The 19660-nt window shown below is 43.8% G+C and overlaps 1 protein-coding gene and 1 pseudogene across 1 annotated transcript in view; both read right to left on the bottom strand.

Annotated features, from left to right (window-relative positions):
* F9 (coagulation factor IX) overlaps nt 1-15709 on the bottom strand; it is a 32863-nt gene extending 17154 nt beyond the window's left edge. Inside the window, exons 1-4 of the mRNA XM_032331272.1 lie at nt 15453-15709; nt 9814-9977; nt 9601-9625; nt 4742-4855 (exon numbers count right to left, since the gene is read on the bottom strand). Coding sequence (XP_032187163.1) covers nt 4742-4855; nt 9601-9625; nt 9814-9977; nt 15453-15540 — 391 coding nt within the window. The 5' untranslated portion in view covers nt 15541-15709. The remainder of the gene's footprint in view (nt 1-4741; nt 4856-9600; nt 9626-9813; nt 9978-15452) is intronic.
* Nucleotides 15710-17568: 1859 nt separating this feature from the next.
* LOC116582375 lies at nt 17569-19127 on the bottom strand (annotated as a pseudogene).
* Between the last annotated feature and the right edge of the window lie 533 nt (nt 19128-19660).

Here is a 19660-nt window from a genome sequence, read left to right as displayed (position 1 = left end):
TAAACATTGGGGTACAGATGGCCCTTCTTTTCACTACATCTGTATCTTTGGGGTAAATACCCAGGAGTGAAATTGCAGGGTCATAGGGAAGCTCTATTTTTAATTTCTTGAGGAATCTCCACACTGTTCTCCAAGGAGGCTGCACCAACTTGCATTCCCACCAACAGTGTAACTGCATCTGACTTCTGAATCAAAGGGGTGCAGCCTTGGGTTGCCTCAGCTCCTATCTGCACTGTGTGCCTCTCCCCTCTGACCTTGGTGCTTCCCTTTTGATGCCGAAGCACGGGATGTTGCGTCCCCGTGCATCAGCCCCCGCGAGTACAGCTTGGAGATGTGGTGGTGGGGGCAGTTAACGGCCCCTGGGCTAAACTTCTGACCACTGGGAGACACAAATTCTCTCACTCTCTCCCCTCCCAGAGGGAATGTCCTGAGGCCAGCTCCTGTGGCTCCTTGGGAAACAGTCTCAGGAGATCGAGCGATCCGCTGCACACGAGGAGAGATGACTTCTATGATCAGTTCTCCTCTCCTCACTGCCTCATACCCCTGTCCCTTACTCTTGCTCCCTAGGATCGCACAACCTCGTAAATAAGTTCGAGTCACAGACTCTTTTTTCCCTCCCCAGGGGAATCCAGGCTAACAGAGCGACTACATGGTTTTGGAGTATATTTTGGATTTTTGAGCGTCAGATCTCAATTTTCAAATGCTGTTTTACATGGGTTAACATTGGTTAATGTAATAATTTGCTCATGTTCCTTACTATTACTTCAGGAATTAAGGGGAGGCAAATCAACTGTTGCCAGGTAGGCAAAGGAACCTCCCTAAGCTTTAACCTGTGCTGCCAATAATCTACTAAGGGCGTGATCCAAAAAGATGGCACTTGGTCCTTCGTATTTATTTTTGAAAGACCTTTCTCCTTACTCATGGTGATTACATCCCTGGCTCTTTTCAGGTTATTGGCTATCACTTTGTTGTTACAAAGCAATACTCAAGTGTTCAGCAGGATCAGATACCACCTGTAGAAGGTGTTCAGTCGATATGAGATTGTGGTCAGTTACCAGAGGTAGGTGGTAGGTGCAGCCTGCCGGGGTTCAGGGCACGTGCCATGGGAGTGAATAAACTCAGGGTGGTTTTCCCAATTCTGATTTTTGTCCTTGGCTAAGTTACGAGACCTGTCTGTCATTTTCCTCATTCGTCATTTTTCTTCCTGGTTTGGGCTGTGTGTGCAGTGTGAAATATTGCCGTCCAATCAGCAGTCTTTTGCTCTCAGAGAAAGGACTCAAGATTCTGGAAGTAGAATAGTAGCACACGGAGTTTCACGGGGGAGGTTCGTCACCCAGGATCTAAGGAACAGTCACTATGGGACTCATTCATCAGTGTTTTATTGAGCATTTAAATGTCTGGCATTGTGTTGGGTGTGGGTTCTCCCTAGTCCCAAGGCCGGTCTCTGTGTCTGGAGTATCAGTCTGATATCAGCCTCTCAAAGCATCTGCTCTTTTTTCCTTTCATGTTAGCCCAAGCACCTCTTTCTAATTCTTCTCAGGCCTACTACCAAAGTTATCCTGCTCTGCTTTCTTTGACTCTGCCTTCATCTTCCCTTATATATTCCGTCATGTGAACACCAAAGCTCAGACAAAAGATGTTCTATTTGACCAGCTTACTATAGAATATGCTGGTAATTAGCTAAACTCAAGATATTTTCTTTTCTCCAGCCCACAGCAATACTCAGTAAATAAGTGTGATGTCTACAACAATGTGTCAGCAAAGTGTAAAAAGTGTTTATGTGCTTGTGATTTTTCCTGTGGGTAGATGTCTCTTGTGCTCTTTAGACGGGAGAGGAATGACCCAAGTTCTTACAGACCTTGATCTGTCTGGCAAGGTCTCAGACCTGATGTGTAAATGGGGACCCACAGGGGTCATTATTCTAACCACAGGGACGCAGTGGCCAGTCCATTGTTATTCTTTTAACTTGAGAATAGGCCTTGAGTGTTTGTACCTCCTTCTCCCAGAGAGGAGCCCGACGAACAATGGAAATCTCCGTGGCCCCCACTTTTTTTTTCCAAGACAAGGGTGAGGCAAGAAATTTGGGGTATCGACGCTCTGTAAACTATGTCATCTAGCAGCCTTTGAGGTCAGTCTGCTGATCAGTTTGAAGCAACAGCTTACATGGGATTTTGTACATGCTTCTGCTTTCCCCTTGTCTGAGATAAAGGATTTTTGGGAGAATTCCCACTCTGTCTCTGAACCAACAGTACCAAGAGGATTTTTCTCAACCTGGATCAGGGATGCTGGGGGAGAGCGAGGCTCCCTAGAGGCCAGATACGGTGGTCAAAGCAAGGGCATCAGCAGAGCCCTTCCCAGACCCAAGTGTGCGGAATCTGAGGCCGCTCTAGACTTACTTCTGCTGTGCTGTGCAGCCTCGCACGGGAAGCAAACCCTGTTATAGAAATTCTCTGCTTATATTACATTCCTCAGGGCAATTCTCCTCCATTAAAGTGTCTTCATTTAAACTAAAGACATTTAGAAATATTTAAGGCTCAACACAATTTTTAAACAATTGCTCCTAATTTTATTTCATTTTGTTTATTTTTTTAAAAGTAAGTTCTGCACCCACCGTGGGGCTTGAACTCACATCACTCTACCCACTGAGGCCGCCAGACGCCTCACTAAACACTATTTTCATTTACGCTCTACTACAATGTGCCCTTGGTTTTGAACTGAGACTAACTGAGGTAATTCATTCCCTCAGCTCCAATGGCTATGTTATTTAAGCTGATAATGAGTAACGACTCCAAAGATCCCCTCGGTTTCCATAATAGCAGGATCAGATTTATCTACGGAAATCTGAATTTGAAATTGGAGCCTTCCAGATGGAAGTAGCACTGCAGAGATCTTGCAGGAGTTACCACACCCACAGGAAAGGCAACAGAGGTGCTGGTTTGCCCCCATGCTGGGAAATCTGAGGGAATGCGGGTCCGAGGGGGGGGGTACCGGTTCACCCACCTGTATCCATTCTTTTCTTTCTTTTTAAATGTTATTACACTGCCACCTTTTCCTTTTGTTATCTTCTATTCTCTTTTTGTCTTTTAGCTCTCAAAGGGAGATGATCAATGGGGTCCTCTTTAGTCCCCAAAAGATTTCTGAACAACATTACGGGTGACTTTTTTCCTTTCCCTGTAGGACAGCTGCCGCTGCTGAGTTTCATTTTGTTTTATGCCTCTTTCATCTGTGTCGGGTGCATCGTTGGAAAGTCTTAATATATAGAGTCCTGCCAGTTTTCTACTCTTCGCCCTTAGTCAGGTAGCCTGTGCTGTTAAATTCTTTCCCTAGAATAGCATCTCCATTCATCTGGAGTTTCAGGAGAGAGAGGGAGACTCTGTCATTAGCATGGTGTGCCTTTCACAACCATAATACCAGTAATCTTGCATCCAGAAATAATAAGCAAGTAGGAGAAGGACTTGGGGATTTACTGCTCCACTTGCCAAAATCCCAAGGGGGGAGAATATTCTAGGCTATGAGGAGGAAAGAGGCATCCTGCTCCTAAATTTGCCATGTAACTTTTTCAGTGTAATCCACATAGTGAAATGCAGGAGTGAGCTCCGATTTTTGTCAACAAATTTAACATGGGAAGTGGTTACTGTGTGCAGAGAAGTGCCTGTTTGATGGAGAATTGGCCTCACCATTTCTCAGTTCTATATTTCACTGTTTTCCACTGCCTGTGTTGACAACAATTTAGTCCTGAGTTCAAACAATTTTATGGGTTTGGTTTTCTTTGCATTTTGTAGATAGAAGTGTGGGTTTGGGGCAGACCAACTAAAGTTCAGGTTCAGGCCCAACCAAAGATAGCCTCTGTGATTTTGAGCTATCTGAGCTATATAATTTCTTCATCTGCACAGAATGGAGACAGTAATGGCACTGAGGGCCTACGGTTATACTGAGGATTAATAAATGAGGAGAGCGTCATTATCCCTTAATATTAGCTGCCATATATTAATTACTGTTGCTCTTACTGTGGTTTCTTAAACTCATCCAAGAAACTAGGACTACAGATCAAATGAATGTTCATAAGCTTGGAAAGTATATGCTTTACATGGTTCAATATTCAGCCTTTTGAAAAAAAGAAACCCTGTCCTGTGCAACAGCACGGTTGAACCTGGAGTACATGACACTCAAGGAAACAAGCCTGTCACAGAAGGACAAACACTGCATGATTCTACTTATTTGAGGTGTCGAAAATAGGCAGACACATAGAAACAGAGAACACAGTTGTGCTTGCCAGGGGCCGAGGGAAAGAGAAATGGGGGAGCTGCTGTTCAGCCGGTATAAACTTTTAAGTTATGCAAGATGTAGGCCTTCTAGAGAGGTGCTGTACTGTAAGCTTCAAAATTTGTTACAAGTACAGATCTCCTGGGGCACCTGGGTGGCTCAGTAAGCTAAGCGTCTGCCTTTGGCTCAGGTCCTGATCCCAGGGTGTCTTGGGATCCAGCCCTTTGTGGGGCTCCCTGCTCAGCAGGGAGTCACCTTCTCCCTTTCCCTCTGCCCCTCCCCTTGCTCGTGTTCTCCCTCTGTCTCTCAAGTAAATAAAATCTTTAAAAAAAGAGTATAGATCTTCTGTTAAGTGTCCTTTACCACAATAAGAATGTTTTTAAGAGAAAATTATGATACATAAATATTGCACTTTCCGGTTTCATCTGGTTCCACAGGAAAATGTGGAACCACGAGTAATCAAAAAGTGGTTACTTACCTACTTCACAGTTCTTTCCTTCAAATCCAACTTGACACCAGCACTCATAGGAATTGATGTCATCTTTGCATACGCCACCATTCAAACATGGATTGGACTCACACTGATCTCCATCTTTGAGATAGGTTAAGAAAGTTGAATTAGCAAATCAGGTGCTTCGAACGCCTCTGTGCACAGACTCCTGGGGAGCAGAGCCTGATTTTAGGGTCAGAGCTGCTGACGCTGCTGTTGAGGGGTTGCCCCCATCTTCCTGAATTTCCAAGAACAACCCGAACAAAGGTTCTTAGGCTGCTACTGTCCTAGGAAGTTGCTCTGAGGAAGGCAGTTTATGCAACCAAGGGAAGAGGAGGAGGGAGAGGAAAGTCCGAGGTTAGACATGGACTATATGTGCCTGGAGGAAAAGGGTTTGCATTCCTTTCTTCCAGAACGATGACAAGTTGGTTCTAAACCAAATCCCAGCACTTCATCGGTTGGTAACTCTGTGTCACGCAGGGCCCACTACGGGAGGTCTAGCAGAACATGCGAGCTGGGGAGCACATGGTACTTCCCCTCAGAGAACTGGCAGCCTCAGCTCGGAGCAAATGCCTCTACTTCCTTCTGGTATCATTAACTTTTTAAAAGTATAGTATGCAGTCATGGTTCGAGACAATGGAAGAGCCGCCAGAAGCGTCTCTCCCTGCTAAAAGAGACTCTGCTGTCTCTGACTTAGGTCCCAGATGGTCTAGGTAAAGTGAGAAGCAGCTTTTCTTTTTGTTAAAAAAAATTTTTGGCTGGGTGGTGGACATTGGGGAAGGATGTGCTATGGTGAGTGCTGTGAAATGTGTAAGCCTGATGATTCACACACCTGTGCCCCTGGGGCGAAATAATACATTATATGTTAATAAAAAATTGTCTTTAAAGTTGTAATTTTTAACATTTTGTTTTTTAAAAATTTTACTTTTATATTTAATCTGCAAAATAATACATTATATGTTAATAAAAATTGTTTTTAAAGTTGTAGTTCTTAAAATTTTATTTAAAAAAATTTTATTTTTATATTTTATTTGCAAAATGATACATTATATGTTGATAAAAATTGTTTCTAAAGTTGTAATTTTTTAAAATTTTATTTTTTTAAAATTTTATTTTTATATTTTATTTGCCAAATAATACATTACATGCTAATAGAAATGTTTTTAAAGTTGTAGTTTTTAAAATTTATTTTATTTTTTAAAAAGTTTTAATTTTAATTCCTGTTAGTTGACAAAACACTGTTATATTAGTTTCAGGTGAGAAACCACTTTTCCCACAAACAATTGAAAAGGAAAAGGTTCTGAAGTTCTGCTTTATTAATGTGTAAATTGGCTGTATTTCCTCTCTGCCTTTCCTGAAGTTTCTATATTCACAGAGTTCTTGAGAGCCTTAGAAGACACCTGTGGTAGGAAACCATGAGGAAGAAACAGGCAAGAGGGGAAGGGTCAGGATGAGAAGGGAAGCTTTGAGTCTGGTTTCTGAAAGCTCCTGCTCCATCCATACTTCTAAGGAAGCTGTTGGAGAAAGGGATGAATAGAACCAGAAGGGTGCCGGGTACACACTCGGAGCTAAAAGAAACAGCCCTGAAGACAAAATAAGAGCTAGGACAGCAAGAGTAAGAGGTCAAGATGGCCCAGCAATGAAAGAAAGAGAAAAGGGGAAAAGAAAGAGAAATTTCTAATTCTCGGTCCTACTTTGGAGCAAACCTTCCCCTTCCCCCTTCTAGCGGGGAGGTTGCTCGTAGGAGGGGGAGGTGCGGCTCACCTGTCACCCTTGGTCAGTAGGACGCGTCTAGCTCCTCTTGACTGAGGACTCCTGTCCCTTTCTCAGAAATAGTCCCTCCCTGGAAAATCTGCTTGCCATAAAAGACTAGACCCTGTCCCCTCTAACCCCTTGACCCACTGTGCTCTTGCCCAGATAGTTCAATTTGTTCCAATTCTATGAAAACAAAATACGTTATCTCTGGTTTATTATTATTGATGTTCAAACTGGTCTAAAAAACGAGCTACATTTGCACTTTATATTATAGACCAGCGGATCTGAATTATTTAGGATGTTGCACTGAAAGGGTCTGGGCTTGCAGCCAGCTACACAGCAACTCATTTGCTGAGACATAGCTTTAAAACGAGTGTCATTTTATCCCGCATTTAGTCCTCCTTTGGGTGCTTGTGTGTGTGTACTTTGGGCTCAGGCGAAGCCACCGACAGTAGGGGTCAAAGACAACAAGGGACAAGGCCCTGTCAAGTGAGAGCTTCCGGTTGTTGTTTAATGAGTAACAGCCCCCGGATCTGAAGGCTGGGAGGGGTGATGGTGAGAGCAAGGGCTCGCTCTTTCGAGAACTTGGGTTCCCTTCTGGGCTCTGTGACTCCCCAACTGGATGACCTTTGGCAAGTCTTTGAGCCTCCCTAAGCCTGCGTGTCCCCTGTAAACTGAGGTTGATAATGCTCCGCTCGCTGGGTTGGTGTGCGGATGAAATAGGGCAGGCGCTCTGTGAACCGCCAAGAGCTTGACGGCCGCTGGCTCATGTGCCTGGACGATCTTTCTTTCTTCAACCAGGCCGTTGATAGTAGAGGACAAGGCCGTTGATAAGAGGATAGTGTGAGGGGCATGCACCTGGCAGTATGTGAAACACCATCAGCTCTTTTGGGGTGGTTAGGAAACTTGACTGCAACTGAAAAGAGGTGGGGAGCTCTTTTCTTTTTGCTTCTTTGTTCTGGTTTTTGGAGGATGAAGCAGTAGTGACCGAATCATGCCCCTGAGGTTTCTGAGATCTCTTTACCCTGGATGCGGTAAACAACATGGCCTTTGACCCAGAAGGCAGGGACTCAGCTTCAAAATATAGTGCTTAGGGGGTTCTGACTAACCCCTGCTGGGGAGTGGGGTGGGCAATGAACAGGTCGTGGGAATTTTTTTTTTAAAGATTTTGTTTATTTATTTATTTGACAGACAGAGATCACAAGTAGGCAGAGAGGCAGGCAGAGAGAGAGGAGAGGCAGGCTCTCTGCCGAGCAGACAGCCCGATGTGGGGCTCGATCCCAGGACTCCGGGATCATGACCCGAGCCGAAGGCAGAGGCTTTAACCCACTGAGCCACCCAGACGCCCCAGGTCATGGGAATTTAAATACAGCCCGGAGTTTGTGGAGGCGGGTGGGGAAGTAGAAATTGATTTACTTTAAAAATCTATCACGAGGGGGGTGCACCTGGGTGGCTCAGAGGCTTAAGCCTCTGCCTTCAGCTCAGGTCATGGTCTCAGGGTCCTGGGATCGAGTCCCACATTGGGCTCTCTTCTCAACAGGAGCCTGCTTCTTTCTCTCCCTCTGCCTTTCATTTCCTCTGTTTGTGCTCTCTCTCTGGCAAATAAATAAAATCTTTAAAAAAAATCTATCACAAGGGGCACCTGACTGGCTCAAGTTGGTGGTGTGTGTGACTTCCGATCTCAGGGCTGTGGGTTCAAGCCCCGTGTTGGGGGTAGAGATTACTTAAAAAGAAAATCTTAAAAAATCACAAGATTTAAGGTTTTAAATATAATGGAAATAAGGACTAAAAAGACTCATTTGGACTAACTGCAGGGGACTACCTGAGGAGAGCATTGGCCTGGTAGCCTGCATTACTAAAAGTAAGGAAAGGCCTAGAAAGTAAATGTAATGGAGTGGACTTCATCCTTCCTCAGAAGTTAAAAACAGAAGTGGAGAAATTGAGTTACTGGAGCATGAACAAGTTTCAGAATAGTGAGTGGAACCTAGCACTGGATCTCCAATTGCTGGAACTCAGTGAATTTGCTGTCTAGGTTCTGTCCATGCGGATGGTCTCACATAAGCCAACCTCTGGAACGGCTGCTGCCTCAATATCCTGCTGCTGGATTTTACATTAGTTTCAAAGCTCAGCTGTCATGGAAGTTTTTACTGTTCCTCCTTTTGGTCAATTCATTCAACAAATATTTACTCAGTGCTTCTGGACCAGGTAGTGTTCGAGGTACTGTTGACATCAGTAAAACCCTTGAACACCCCTGCCAGTGTGAAGCTTGAATTCTAATGAAGTGGGGAAAATAGATAATAAATTGTGGAAGTAAGCAGGTTTATTATATGTTACCTCCACTGGTGAAAAGTGCTGTGAAAAATAGGAGGAGGTTGTGGTACCTCAGTGATGCAGTTATGGGGAGGCAGGTTGAAGTACTAACAGGTAAGCAAGCTAGGCTTCATCGAGATGGTGACATTTGGGTGAAGAGCTGAAGGAGGGGAGGGAGCGAGCCTAGGCGAACTTGGAAGAGGAGCATTCCAAGTTCAAGGAACGGTCTGGTCAGAGACCAAAGCGGAAGCAGGCCTGGAGTGTGCCGGGAGCAGCAGGGAGGCCAAGATGGCTGCCTCCTGTCCTCCCCACGAAGCCTCCCTCCCCGCCCCCACCCTGCATGTGAGGAGAAGAACAGGAGGAGAGAGTCTGAGGGCCAGTGGAAAAGGAGGGCCAGAACAATCGTGGAGGGGCTCGAAGGCCATCATAAGCGGGAGGACTTCGAAGCAGTAAACATTTAAGTCAGTCAGCATTTTCACGTTCTCTACTAAAGACTGAAAATTCTCAAACTCAGTCTCCAGGTGCACTCATCTCAGTTCCCTCCTTCCAGCTGCGTAGGGCGTGACAATGTCTTCTTGAAGCCCTCGGGAGGAGGAAGCCTATCTGCCAGCTGAAAGCCGCCTGCGCCGCCATTAACCTGTCCTCTATCACCATTCAGTCTTGGGTAAAGGAGTCAGACCGTTTTTCACAGAGTTTAATCTATTGTCTGTTTATGCAGAGAAACAATACATAATTCCCAAATGTTTCCTATACCAGCTAGAGGAAAAAAATTAATTGCTTACCAACATATTGCTTCCAAAATTCAGTCTATAAAGAAAAAGAGGACAAGTTAGTGGTAGTACTCAAGATATTTTGGATTCGATTCCTTCCCTTTATAACATTTTTCGTACATATATATGGTTAGATATTTTAAAATTCCAAAGAGAAGTTTCTTTTTTTCTTTAGTTCTCTCTACTTTCCTCTGCGTCTGAAGAATATTATGTGGAAATACTCACGGTTTTTTCAGTGTTTTCAAAAACTTCTCGAGCTTCTTCAAAACTACACTTTTCTTCTATACATTCTCTCTCAAGGTTCCCTCGCACGAACTCTTCCAGTTTACCTGAATTATACCTCTTTGGCCGATTCAGAATTTTGGTGGCATTTTCGTGGTCAAGAAAAACTGAAATTCCAAAGAACGATTCTTTAGGTTTGGGAAAAAGAAAACATCATGAAAGCTAAATACATCTCTCAAGAAAGGCTTTGTTTTTAATCCAAGTAATCCCCAAACCAATTTATCTTTGGTGCATGGAGCCAAAATCTGTGATGTCCTCCTGGTACTGTATACACACGGAGATTTAGGAATTAAAATCCAATTTGGCTTTTAGTCAAGAGAGTTCCAGTAATGAAAGGTCAGATTCTCAGTCCTATTTGAATTTAGTTTGGATGAGAAAGAAAGTTCTCAAATAAGCAGTTAACTTTACACTTTGTCATCATTTGCAAATAGCTAATTGCAGATCCTTGCAGGGTGACCCATGACCCCGGCTGAGCTGTGTTCTCAGGACGCGGTTGCCCAAATGACTTCCCAACAAATTTCTCTTGGAAGAACAGAAGCCTAATAACGGCGGTCCAGCTGCAAACACAACCTCAGTGTCTGTCCCTAGATGTTAGAGAAAAACCACTGCATTAATTTGTTTATCTTCAGACTCACAACACCTTCGGTTGGCATGTGTTAAGGGAATGCCGGTGACCAAAGTCTTTCTCTGGGATTTAGGATGTGACTGACTCGAGCTGTGTCTGCCTAGCCTTCAGGGACGCTCCTGATTCTCTCCTTCCCTCCCTCTCTCGCCACATTCAAATCTAAGACACACACACACACACTCTCTCTCTCTCTATATATATTTATAGATATAGATAGATAGATATAGACATATATCTATATCTATCTATATCTATATCTATAGATATCTAGATATCTAGATATCTATAGATATGTATATATAGATGTATATCTATATGATATCGAGACGTATATCTATATATCTATACAGATATACGTCTATCTATAGATAGATATCTATAGATATATATATAGATATGTACATATCTATAGATATCTATCTATCTAGGTAGCTATTGAAAACATATCTATCTCTATAATTAATAACAGGAACTCAGGAAGTTGCTGGAATTGTTCCTTTCATCAGGGGACTATCTGGTATGATCTCTACAGGACCAGGTGCTTAGAAGATGAAGTTTCCAGGCATTTTGGGACTGCTTTCTCATGAATTCAAAAAAAGAAGGAGGAAGAAGAAAGAAGGAAGGAGAAGAAGGAGGAGGAGGGGAAAAAGGAAAAAGGAAAAAGGGAAGAGGAAGAGAAAGGAAGGAGGAGGGGGAGGGGGACTGTATTCCCTCCTTTGCATTGCAGCTGTTCCCTTTATGGAGGGGGTCTGAGTCCCCTGACAACCTCGCTTCCCCCTTGCTCTGCGAGTCCCCTTGGACTTCACTCTTTCTTTTTTTTCTTTTTTTTGGGAATTTAGTTTAGACTTTTTCTCTCCAATTCTTGACAGCTTTCTCCATTCCCTTCACACCGCCCTCCGTGCTGCAGTACCCACAGTGCCAACCGCTGGCTGGGTCAGTGCGGCCATCTGCCGCTGAGCACTGTGGGAGAAAAGCACCAAGCTGCGCAGGGATACCGTCACACAGTGAGGCCGCCCCGCCAGGCCCTCCTCTCTGCTTGGCCCTGGGCAGCCCGACGATGGCACCTACACCTGTCCCCAGTTACAGTGTGACCGAGTGGAGGAACAAGGGTTTGCAGTCAGATCAGACACACCTGGGTTTGAATGATACATTTGCCACCTGTTGGCTGTGAGATGTCAGGCAAGTGACAAAATCTCTGGAGCTTAACTTGGTCAAACGCAAAATGGGGCTAACAGTGGCATATAATAAGAATATCTACCTCACAGTGTTCTCAACAGGGTCCGTGAGATAATACATGCACATGGTAATGGTGTACGCTGCTTCTCTCTCTCTCTCCCTGTCCCTCTCATGCTGGCCTCACTGCCTGTTTCTCAGTTCCCTCTAACGCCTTCATACTGGTGCCTTCACACTCCATTTTATGCTTTTCCTGTGGCTCTTTCCCTTCTTTACTCCCACCCACATAATGAAATGACTGTTGTCAGTCAGGATCAGCGATGACTTCCTAAAGATCATTGGGAGTTTGTGTACTTGGTCACGGCTCTGAAACATTTCCACGGCTTGATCTCCCCCGCCCCTCTGCCGTACTCTTTCCATGAAGTCACTCTACTGGCTCCTCCCTGCTCTCTTATTATTTATCCATCACTTGAACCAGTGCCTTCCCCTTTGCCTGCCCCTTCAATGTTCGGAGTTCCCTCAGGTTCCTGCCTCAGCCCGGTCGCGCCATAGTCTTGACCAGGGTGAGGTAGACAAGGCATCTAGGAAACAAAACGTGAGGAGACCCTGTGTCTCAGTGAGTGCAAGCAAGTACAGTTACACTCTAGGGACCTGCTTGCCTCCCCCTAGGCCGGCCCTGACTCTCTCGATGCTGGTTTCTGAGGGCTCGCTACAGCCAGGCCTGTGCCAGCCGCCATGTTCTCCGTGCTCACTTCTGGAACTCTCACGCACACCATGGGAGCTGCCCTTCCTACAACAGTGGGTTCCAAATGTCCACCTCTGGCCAGATCTCTCTTCTGAATTCCAGACCCTATTTCCAGCTCCCCCACTGCGCACTGTCCTGTGACGAATCAGAGCTGATGTTTCTCTAATACCTCCGAAGGGCTGGACCCTGTGCTCAGTGCTTTGGGGTCATTATTTCATTCCATCCTCACAGCAGTCCCACGAGATAAGGACTGTCATCTCATTGTAAGCCAGAGGAATGGAGCTTCGGGGAGGTGAAGTCCCGTGGCCCAGGTAACACACTGAAGTGGCAGAGCCAGGATTTTGATGCTGGTGGTCAGACGGCACAGCCCGTGCTCAGAGGTACGATGCTGTGTCCTGTAATCATGTCAGATGCCCAGTTCGCACCCTCCACGCTTCTCTGAACCTGTTCCCCTTCCACACCCAGATGGTGTCAGTGGAGGGGGGTGACAGGGACTAAAGTGTACATGTACCAGGATGAGCACTGAGTAATGTATCCCATCGCTGAGTCGCTCACTATGTTGTACCCCCCAAAACTAATATAACATGGTATGCTACCCATATTGGAATTGAAATAAAAAACCTAATAAGAAAAAAAAAAAGAATGTTGCCAAACTGAGCATTCCTCAATCAGCCATCGGTGCTATTCACGATTACGCTTCTGATGACCCAGTAATTGGGTTCTGCTGTCCAAGCTCCTTCACTGCGGAACTTCATTATCTGATGACCTGACCCTGTCTTGCTATCCTACCTCACTTGTCATATTTAATATTCAAAACCTACTGCGTTCCTGAAAGGCCTCACATTCTTTGTGGATCTAGATTTTTTTTTAAAGATTTTATTTATTTATTTGACAGAGAGCGAGAGAGGGAACACAAGCAGGGGAAGTGGGAGAGGGAGAAACACGCTCCACATGGGGCAGGAAGCCCAATGCAGGGCTCAATCCCAGGACCCAGGATCATGACCTGAGCCAATGGTAGATGTTATCCAGGCGCCCCTGGATCTGGATCTTAGTACACATGTGATTCTCTCTGTGTGTAATGCCCTAGATCAGACAGTTAGGGAGGGGGACCTACTCATCTTTTAGGACCCAACCCAAGATACTGTCTGTCAAGTGTTTTCCCAGTTAACATATTCCTTCCTCTGTGGTCTTTTAGCACCTGGCACACATTTTGTCACTGTACCTTGACTTTGTGGTGCTTTAGGTCAGAGAGGGAGTCTGGTTTATCCCTGTACCCCGATACCTCACCCCAGCACCTGGCCCCATAGTAGTTGCTCGGTTTTGTCAAGTTCTGTAAAGTGTATGGACCGAAGTTCTCTTTCATTCCTTCATTTCATGCATTCATTCGGAACAAAAGACAGCTCAGCCCATACACCTTATAAAACTGAATGATTTCACAGACAGTTTTGATTTTAAAATCCTAAACGGATGCAAATAATACCTGAGAGCAGCAGTCATGAAAATGTAACATCTCTGAAAGGCATTCATAGAAACTGCTTTTAGAAGCCAGTGACCGTTGAGGAGCGGAGCTGCATGAGTGCTGACTATCCTGACGGAAATTCCCCTGGCTCTCTCCACAACGGCCCGTTATCTCTGACCACAGTGACTCCACAATGACACTGCCTTTCTCCTCAGTATTGTCTGAGGGTCATAGATTTAGCCTCTCTTCGGGTTTATCTCTTCTAGCCATTATTTCCCCAGCACTGAAATCCTCGACTCTCTCCCGCTACCCCCACCATATCTTTCCTTTTTCCCAACATCTGAGGTCTTCAAGGGAGCAGCAGCCCTCTTGAAACGTCCATTATCTCACCACTTATCCTGAAGGAAGGGCTTGCATCTTTTGTCCTCCTAGGTCTCACACGGATGAGATATGTGTAAAGACTTAGCTTTATGTCCTATTTTGTGAAATTTCCAGCTAAATTTCTATTTCTCCACTCTACCCACTTGGCTAGTTTGATTTAACCTTTGTGTTCTCAGATCATCATTTCTGCATTTCAGTCTGACATCATGTCTGGAATGGGAAACACGGGGCCAGTCTGTTTTCCGGGGACCCTTAGGGTTGGCACCCCTGATCCCGGCGCAGTCAGCCACTAGATTTGATTATAGTAGGTTGACAAGTAAGGGTGATAAATGCTTCCTGTGAGAACACACTGTTTGCCTAAATGGGGTAATTTCCTCCCTGTGTGCCTGCCTTTGGGAAATGCATAAAGTCACTGAAGTTGTGAAAAAAACCAAATGATACACTTTGCATTAACTAAGTTCCTACTTCTTATGTTGATTCTTGGGTTTGTTTTGCTCAAGTGAGTATTGGATTTCCCCATGTATTAACTCTGCTATGTTTAGAATCGGAAACAAAATAATTTTTCCTAATTCATGAAAAACTTTAGGGATAAGTAACAACTTAGTAATGAAAAGTTTGTTGTAAATAAAACTTAAAATCATAGGTGTATGATTTTAGGGATATTTAAAATTAGAGGCTTGCCTCATTACATAGTTGTAAAATTTTGAAACACGTCAGATACCTTAAAATCAAACTTTGTGTGTAAATAAGGCCATCGTTTGTGGCTTTAGTGTGATGGATCCCATTTTGATTTCAAAGTGGTGAGTTAAAAAAAAAAACCAACCAAACAAACCCCAAATGACAGAGTTAATGTCTTCTTCATAGTCTGCTGTTTCCTGGTTGAAACATTTTTCCCACTCTTACTTTTCTTTACCCAAGGAGGCGACTGTTTCCTAAGCAGAACTATGTTGTCAAATCACAAGCCTAACAGTGTCCATTAAAAAAAAAAGTACCCTAAGCATTGTAGATCTATTTAGTTTTAACAGTTAAGAAGACACAGCTACCAGAAAGCCAGTATTTGCCAACCCACATGCTGACAACTAGAATCTTAAACGTTGCTGTCAAATCCTGTAATCATTACTTAGTGGAGAAGATAGTGCCAGACATTTCTATATCTAAAAGACAAGCATGCTCAATGTATCTTTAAAAAGGAAACAAACCTGTACATTCAGCACTGAGTAGACATCCTAAAAGGCAGATGGTGATGAGGCCCGGTGATTCTGCCATGATCCTGTTCAGGCACTGCATAACCTTTGCTGACGAATTGTGCAAGTAGCAAGGTTGACCGATTGTTCCAAAGTACAAGCTGAGCTGTATTTACTTCTGGGAAACAATGTGCATCTCCCTCAGTGGGTCTTTGGGCTATTTCCAGTGGCCTCTTGGGTTAAGTGAAGAGTATAGACTGTTCGTCTTTCAAACTTCACCTCTCATTCCATGGGCTTCTGTCACTGTGGCTGATTGGAGGCTGAAGCAGGAAGTGACACATCATCAGAACGGGTTTGGGGGGAGGTGTATAATGGCAACTGCTGTGGCAGCAGAATTCCTCAGTGGGATCCATTTTTAACTTTGTCAGGGAGCACTAAGGTCATATAGTTTAACAGTAAAGAGACAACGATTCCTGGGTGGTTCAGTCGGTTAAGTCTCCAACTCTTGGTTTTGGCTCAGGTTGCGATCTCAGGGTTGTGGGGTGGAGCCCCGCGTTGGGCTCCATGCTCAGTGCAGAGTCGGCTTGAGATTCTCTCTCCCTCTCCCTGTGCCCCTCCCTCCACTAGCATTCTTTCTGAAATAAATAAATAAATAAATCTTTAAACAAAAAAGTAAAGAGACAGAACAGTCATTTGGTTCTACCTTAAAACATTCCCCGTGCTTACCTACATTTAATCACCTGGTGGATCCTTCATGTTTCTCCTCAGAAGGAGCTTATCAACTTTCTGGTGCCACTTACCCATAGAGTGAAATGTGAGGACCCTGTCTCAGACATATGTATATATGTATGTATGTGTGCTGTCATAACTCGTGTTTTAATTTGTATTTCCCCAACAGCTAATGATGTTGAATACCTTATAGTTTACTGACTCTCTGTATATCCTCTTGAGTGAAATGTATGTTCATGTTTTTTGTCTATCTTCCAATAAGACTCATATTTTACCACTCGATTTTAGAGCTTTTTAAAAAAAATATTATGGCTATGAATCCTTTCTCAGATACAGGGTTTGCAAATACTGTTTCCAAGACCGTAGCTTGTATTTTCATCCTCGTAACTGAGTCACATAGCAAAAGTTTTAGATTTGGATGCAGTTCAATTTATCCTTTTATAAAAACTTTTATTTGTTTATTTAGCATGCATGTGAGCTGGGGGAGGAGCAAAGGGCGACAGAGAGAATCTCAAGCAGACAACACACTGAGTGCTGAGCCTGACATGGGGCTTGAACTCATGGCCCCAAGATCATGACCTGAGACTAAATCAAGAGTCAGACACTTAATCAACTGAGCCACCCAAGTGCCCCTCAGTTTATCATTTTTTAATAGATCATGCCTTAATGTCCACATTTAGAACTCTTCCACTAACGCTAATCCAGAAGCTTTTTCTCATCTAAAAAATATTTTATAGTTTCACACTTTAGATTTATTCTGGTGTGCCATTTTGAGTTAATTTTTATAAGGTACGAGGTTTAGATTGATTTTCTTTTTGGCCTGTAGATGTCTGATTCCTCTAGCACCATTTATTAAAAAGATAATCCTTAGGGTTCCTGGGTGGCTCAGTGGGTTAAGCCACTGCCTTCAGCTCAGGTCATGATCTCAGGATCCTGGGATCGAGTCCCACATCGGGCTCTCTGCTGAGCAGGGAGCCTGCTTCCCTTCCTCTCTCTCTCTCTGCCTGCCTCTCTGACTACTTATGATCTCTCTGTCAAATAAATAAATAAATAAATCTTAAAAAAAAAAAAAAAGATAATCCTTGCTCTGTTGAGTTGCTTATGCAGTTTTTTTTCCCCCAAAAATCAGTTGAGTATATTGGTTTGGGTATATTTCCCGGTTTCCTCTTCTGTTCCATTGCTGCATGTGTTTACCCTCTGCCAACCCCACACTGCCTTGATTGCTGTAAGCTTTTATATCAGGTAGAGTGATTTCTCCCACTTTAATATTTTGTGGCAAGATTATTTGGGGGGGGTTACCACATAAATTTATTTTGAAGGAATATTACAAATGAAAGAAGTTAAATAGATGTTTTGGTATAACTTACAGAAATAGTATAAATGTAACCCAACATGGATGCATTGCCTTGGTGACCAGGGAGGTCACCCTTGAGGCTATGGGAAGACAGCCCAAGGCTTAGCTCTCATTATTACTGTTTCCCAGGGTGTGCTTGTCAGAAAGATACTCTGCCATGCCAGGTTAGGGAGCCCCCATCTTGCTCAGGTTGGTTACATGGTCACCCAGTTCTTTGATGGATTTCACCAGACTCAGGTAATGACTCTCAGTGAAGGCCCACAAACGGCGTCATTTTTTTTCAGTGGCCAGTTTGTCCAGTTCCAGTGGTGACTGACTGACGCTCTTTCCCAAGTGTAATGCACACCGCATTGCATTCGGTCCATTTTCCCAGTATTCATGGTCCAGTTCCTTGATATCCTGAAGGAAGATTTGGCCACCACGTTGGTCCTGCAGCTTCCTCAGTTTCTCAGCTCACCATCTCCTCCTAAGATCAGTGAAGGAAATAATTGGCAAAGTTCTTCGAAGTCACATCTTTGTGGTCAAAGTAGTAAGACACAGATGGGGAGACATAGGTATAGAGCTCCATGTGGGTCTGGCGATTGAGGGCGACCTCTGAGTCCTGGTGGTAGTTCTGGTGCAACTGTAAGAGGGATGTAGTCATCACGGCAGCCACCGAGGAGAGGCAGTGTCAAGTGGCAGTGGCTGCATGGCGCTGCAGTGGCAATGGGGGCCTTGGCACAGTCTGTGGGTACTGTGAGGAGATGGCAGAGGGTTGACTCTGAGCAGCCACCAGGGTGGGGGACAAGTGCTGGGTTCTGTCCAAGCACTGTTGAAGTAGGAAACTTCACTGACTCTCGGTGGAGACTCAATATTCTGTGGCAAGATTGTTTTAATTATTCTTGGTCCTGTAACATTTTATATAAGCTTAAAAATAATCTTATCTGTAGTACAAAAACCTTTGCTGGAGTTTTGATAGGGATTTCATTAAACCTGTATTTAAATTTGGAGGAACTGACATCTTCATTGTGTTGAGGTTTCCAGTTGATGGGTGTGGTCTGGACATGTATTTCAATTTCTTTAGGTCTTTGCTTTTTTTCATCAGCATTTTGTGATTTTTAGCATATAGATTGTATATAGTTGACCCTTGAACAAGACAGGTTTGAACTGCACAGGTCCACTTACATGCAGATTTTTAAAAAGATTTTATTTGAGACAGAGCATGAGCTTGAGTGGGGAAGGAGCAGAATGGGAGGGAGAGGGACAACCAGACTCCTGCTGAGCAGGGAGCTAACCCAGGGCTTGATCCCAGGATAGTGAGATCATGACCTGAGATGTAGTCAGAAGCTTAACTGACTGAGCCACCCATGCGCCCCTGGGGATCCTTCCCTTCCCTTCTTCTTTTTGAGTATAGTTGACACATAGTGTTACATTAGTTCCCTGTATACAGCATAGTGATTTGACAAACTTATACATTATGCTATATTCATTGCAAGTGAAGCTGCCATCTGTCCTGATACATCACTATCACAGTATCATTGACTGTATTCCTTATGCTGTGACTTTTATTCCCATGACTTATTTATTCTGTAACTGATAGCCTGTATCTCCCACTCTCCTTTACCCATTTTGCCCAAGCCCAACCGTCTTTCTCTCTGGCAACCATCAGTTTGTTCTCTGTATTTATAGGTCAGTTTTGCTTTCTGTTTATCCTTTTTTTTTAAGATTCTTCTAATGAGTGAAAATCCTATGGTATTTGTCTTTCTCAGTCTGACTTATTTTAGTTAGCATGATACCCTCTAGGTCCATCCATGTTGTTTCAAATGGCACTACCTCATCATTTTTTATGGTTGCATAATATTCCATCATATATGTGTGTGTGTGTGTGTGTATGTATGTATACACACACACACACACACACACACACACACACACACACACACACCACATCTTCCTTACCCATTTGTTTACTGAAGGACACTTCAATATTGTAAATAATGCTTCAGTAAACATAGGGGTACATATATCTTTTCAAATTAGTGTTTTCATCTTCTTTGGGTAAATACCTAATAGAGGAACTATTGGTTCATGTAGTATTTGTTTTTAATTTTTTGAGGACTCCATACTTTTTTTCACAGGGACTGTATTAATTTACATTCCC

This window comes from Mustela erminea, chromosome X (genome assembly GCF_009829155.1).
Source record: "Mustela erminea isolate mMusErm1 chromosome X, mMusErm1.Pri, whole genome shotgun sequence".
Classification (NCBI taxonomy): Eukaryota; Metazoa; Chordata; class Mammalia; order Carnivora; family Mustelidae; genus Mustela; species Mustela erminea.
This window is presented reverse-complemented; position numbering and strand designations above follow the sequence as displayed.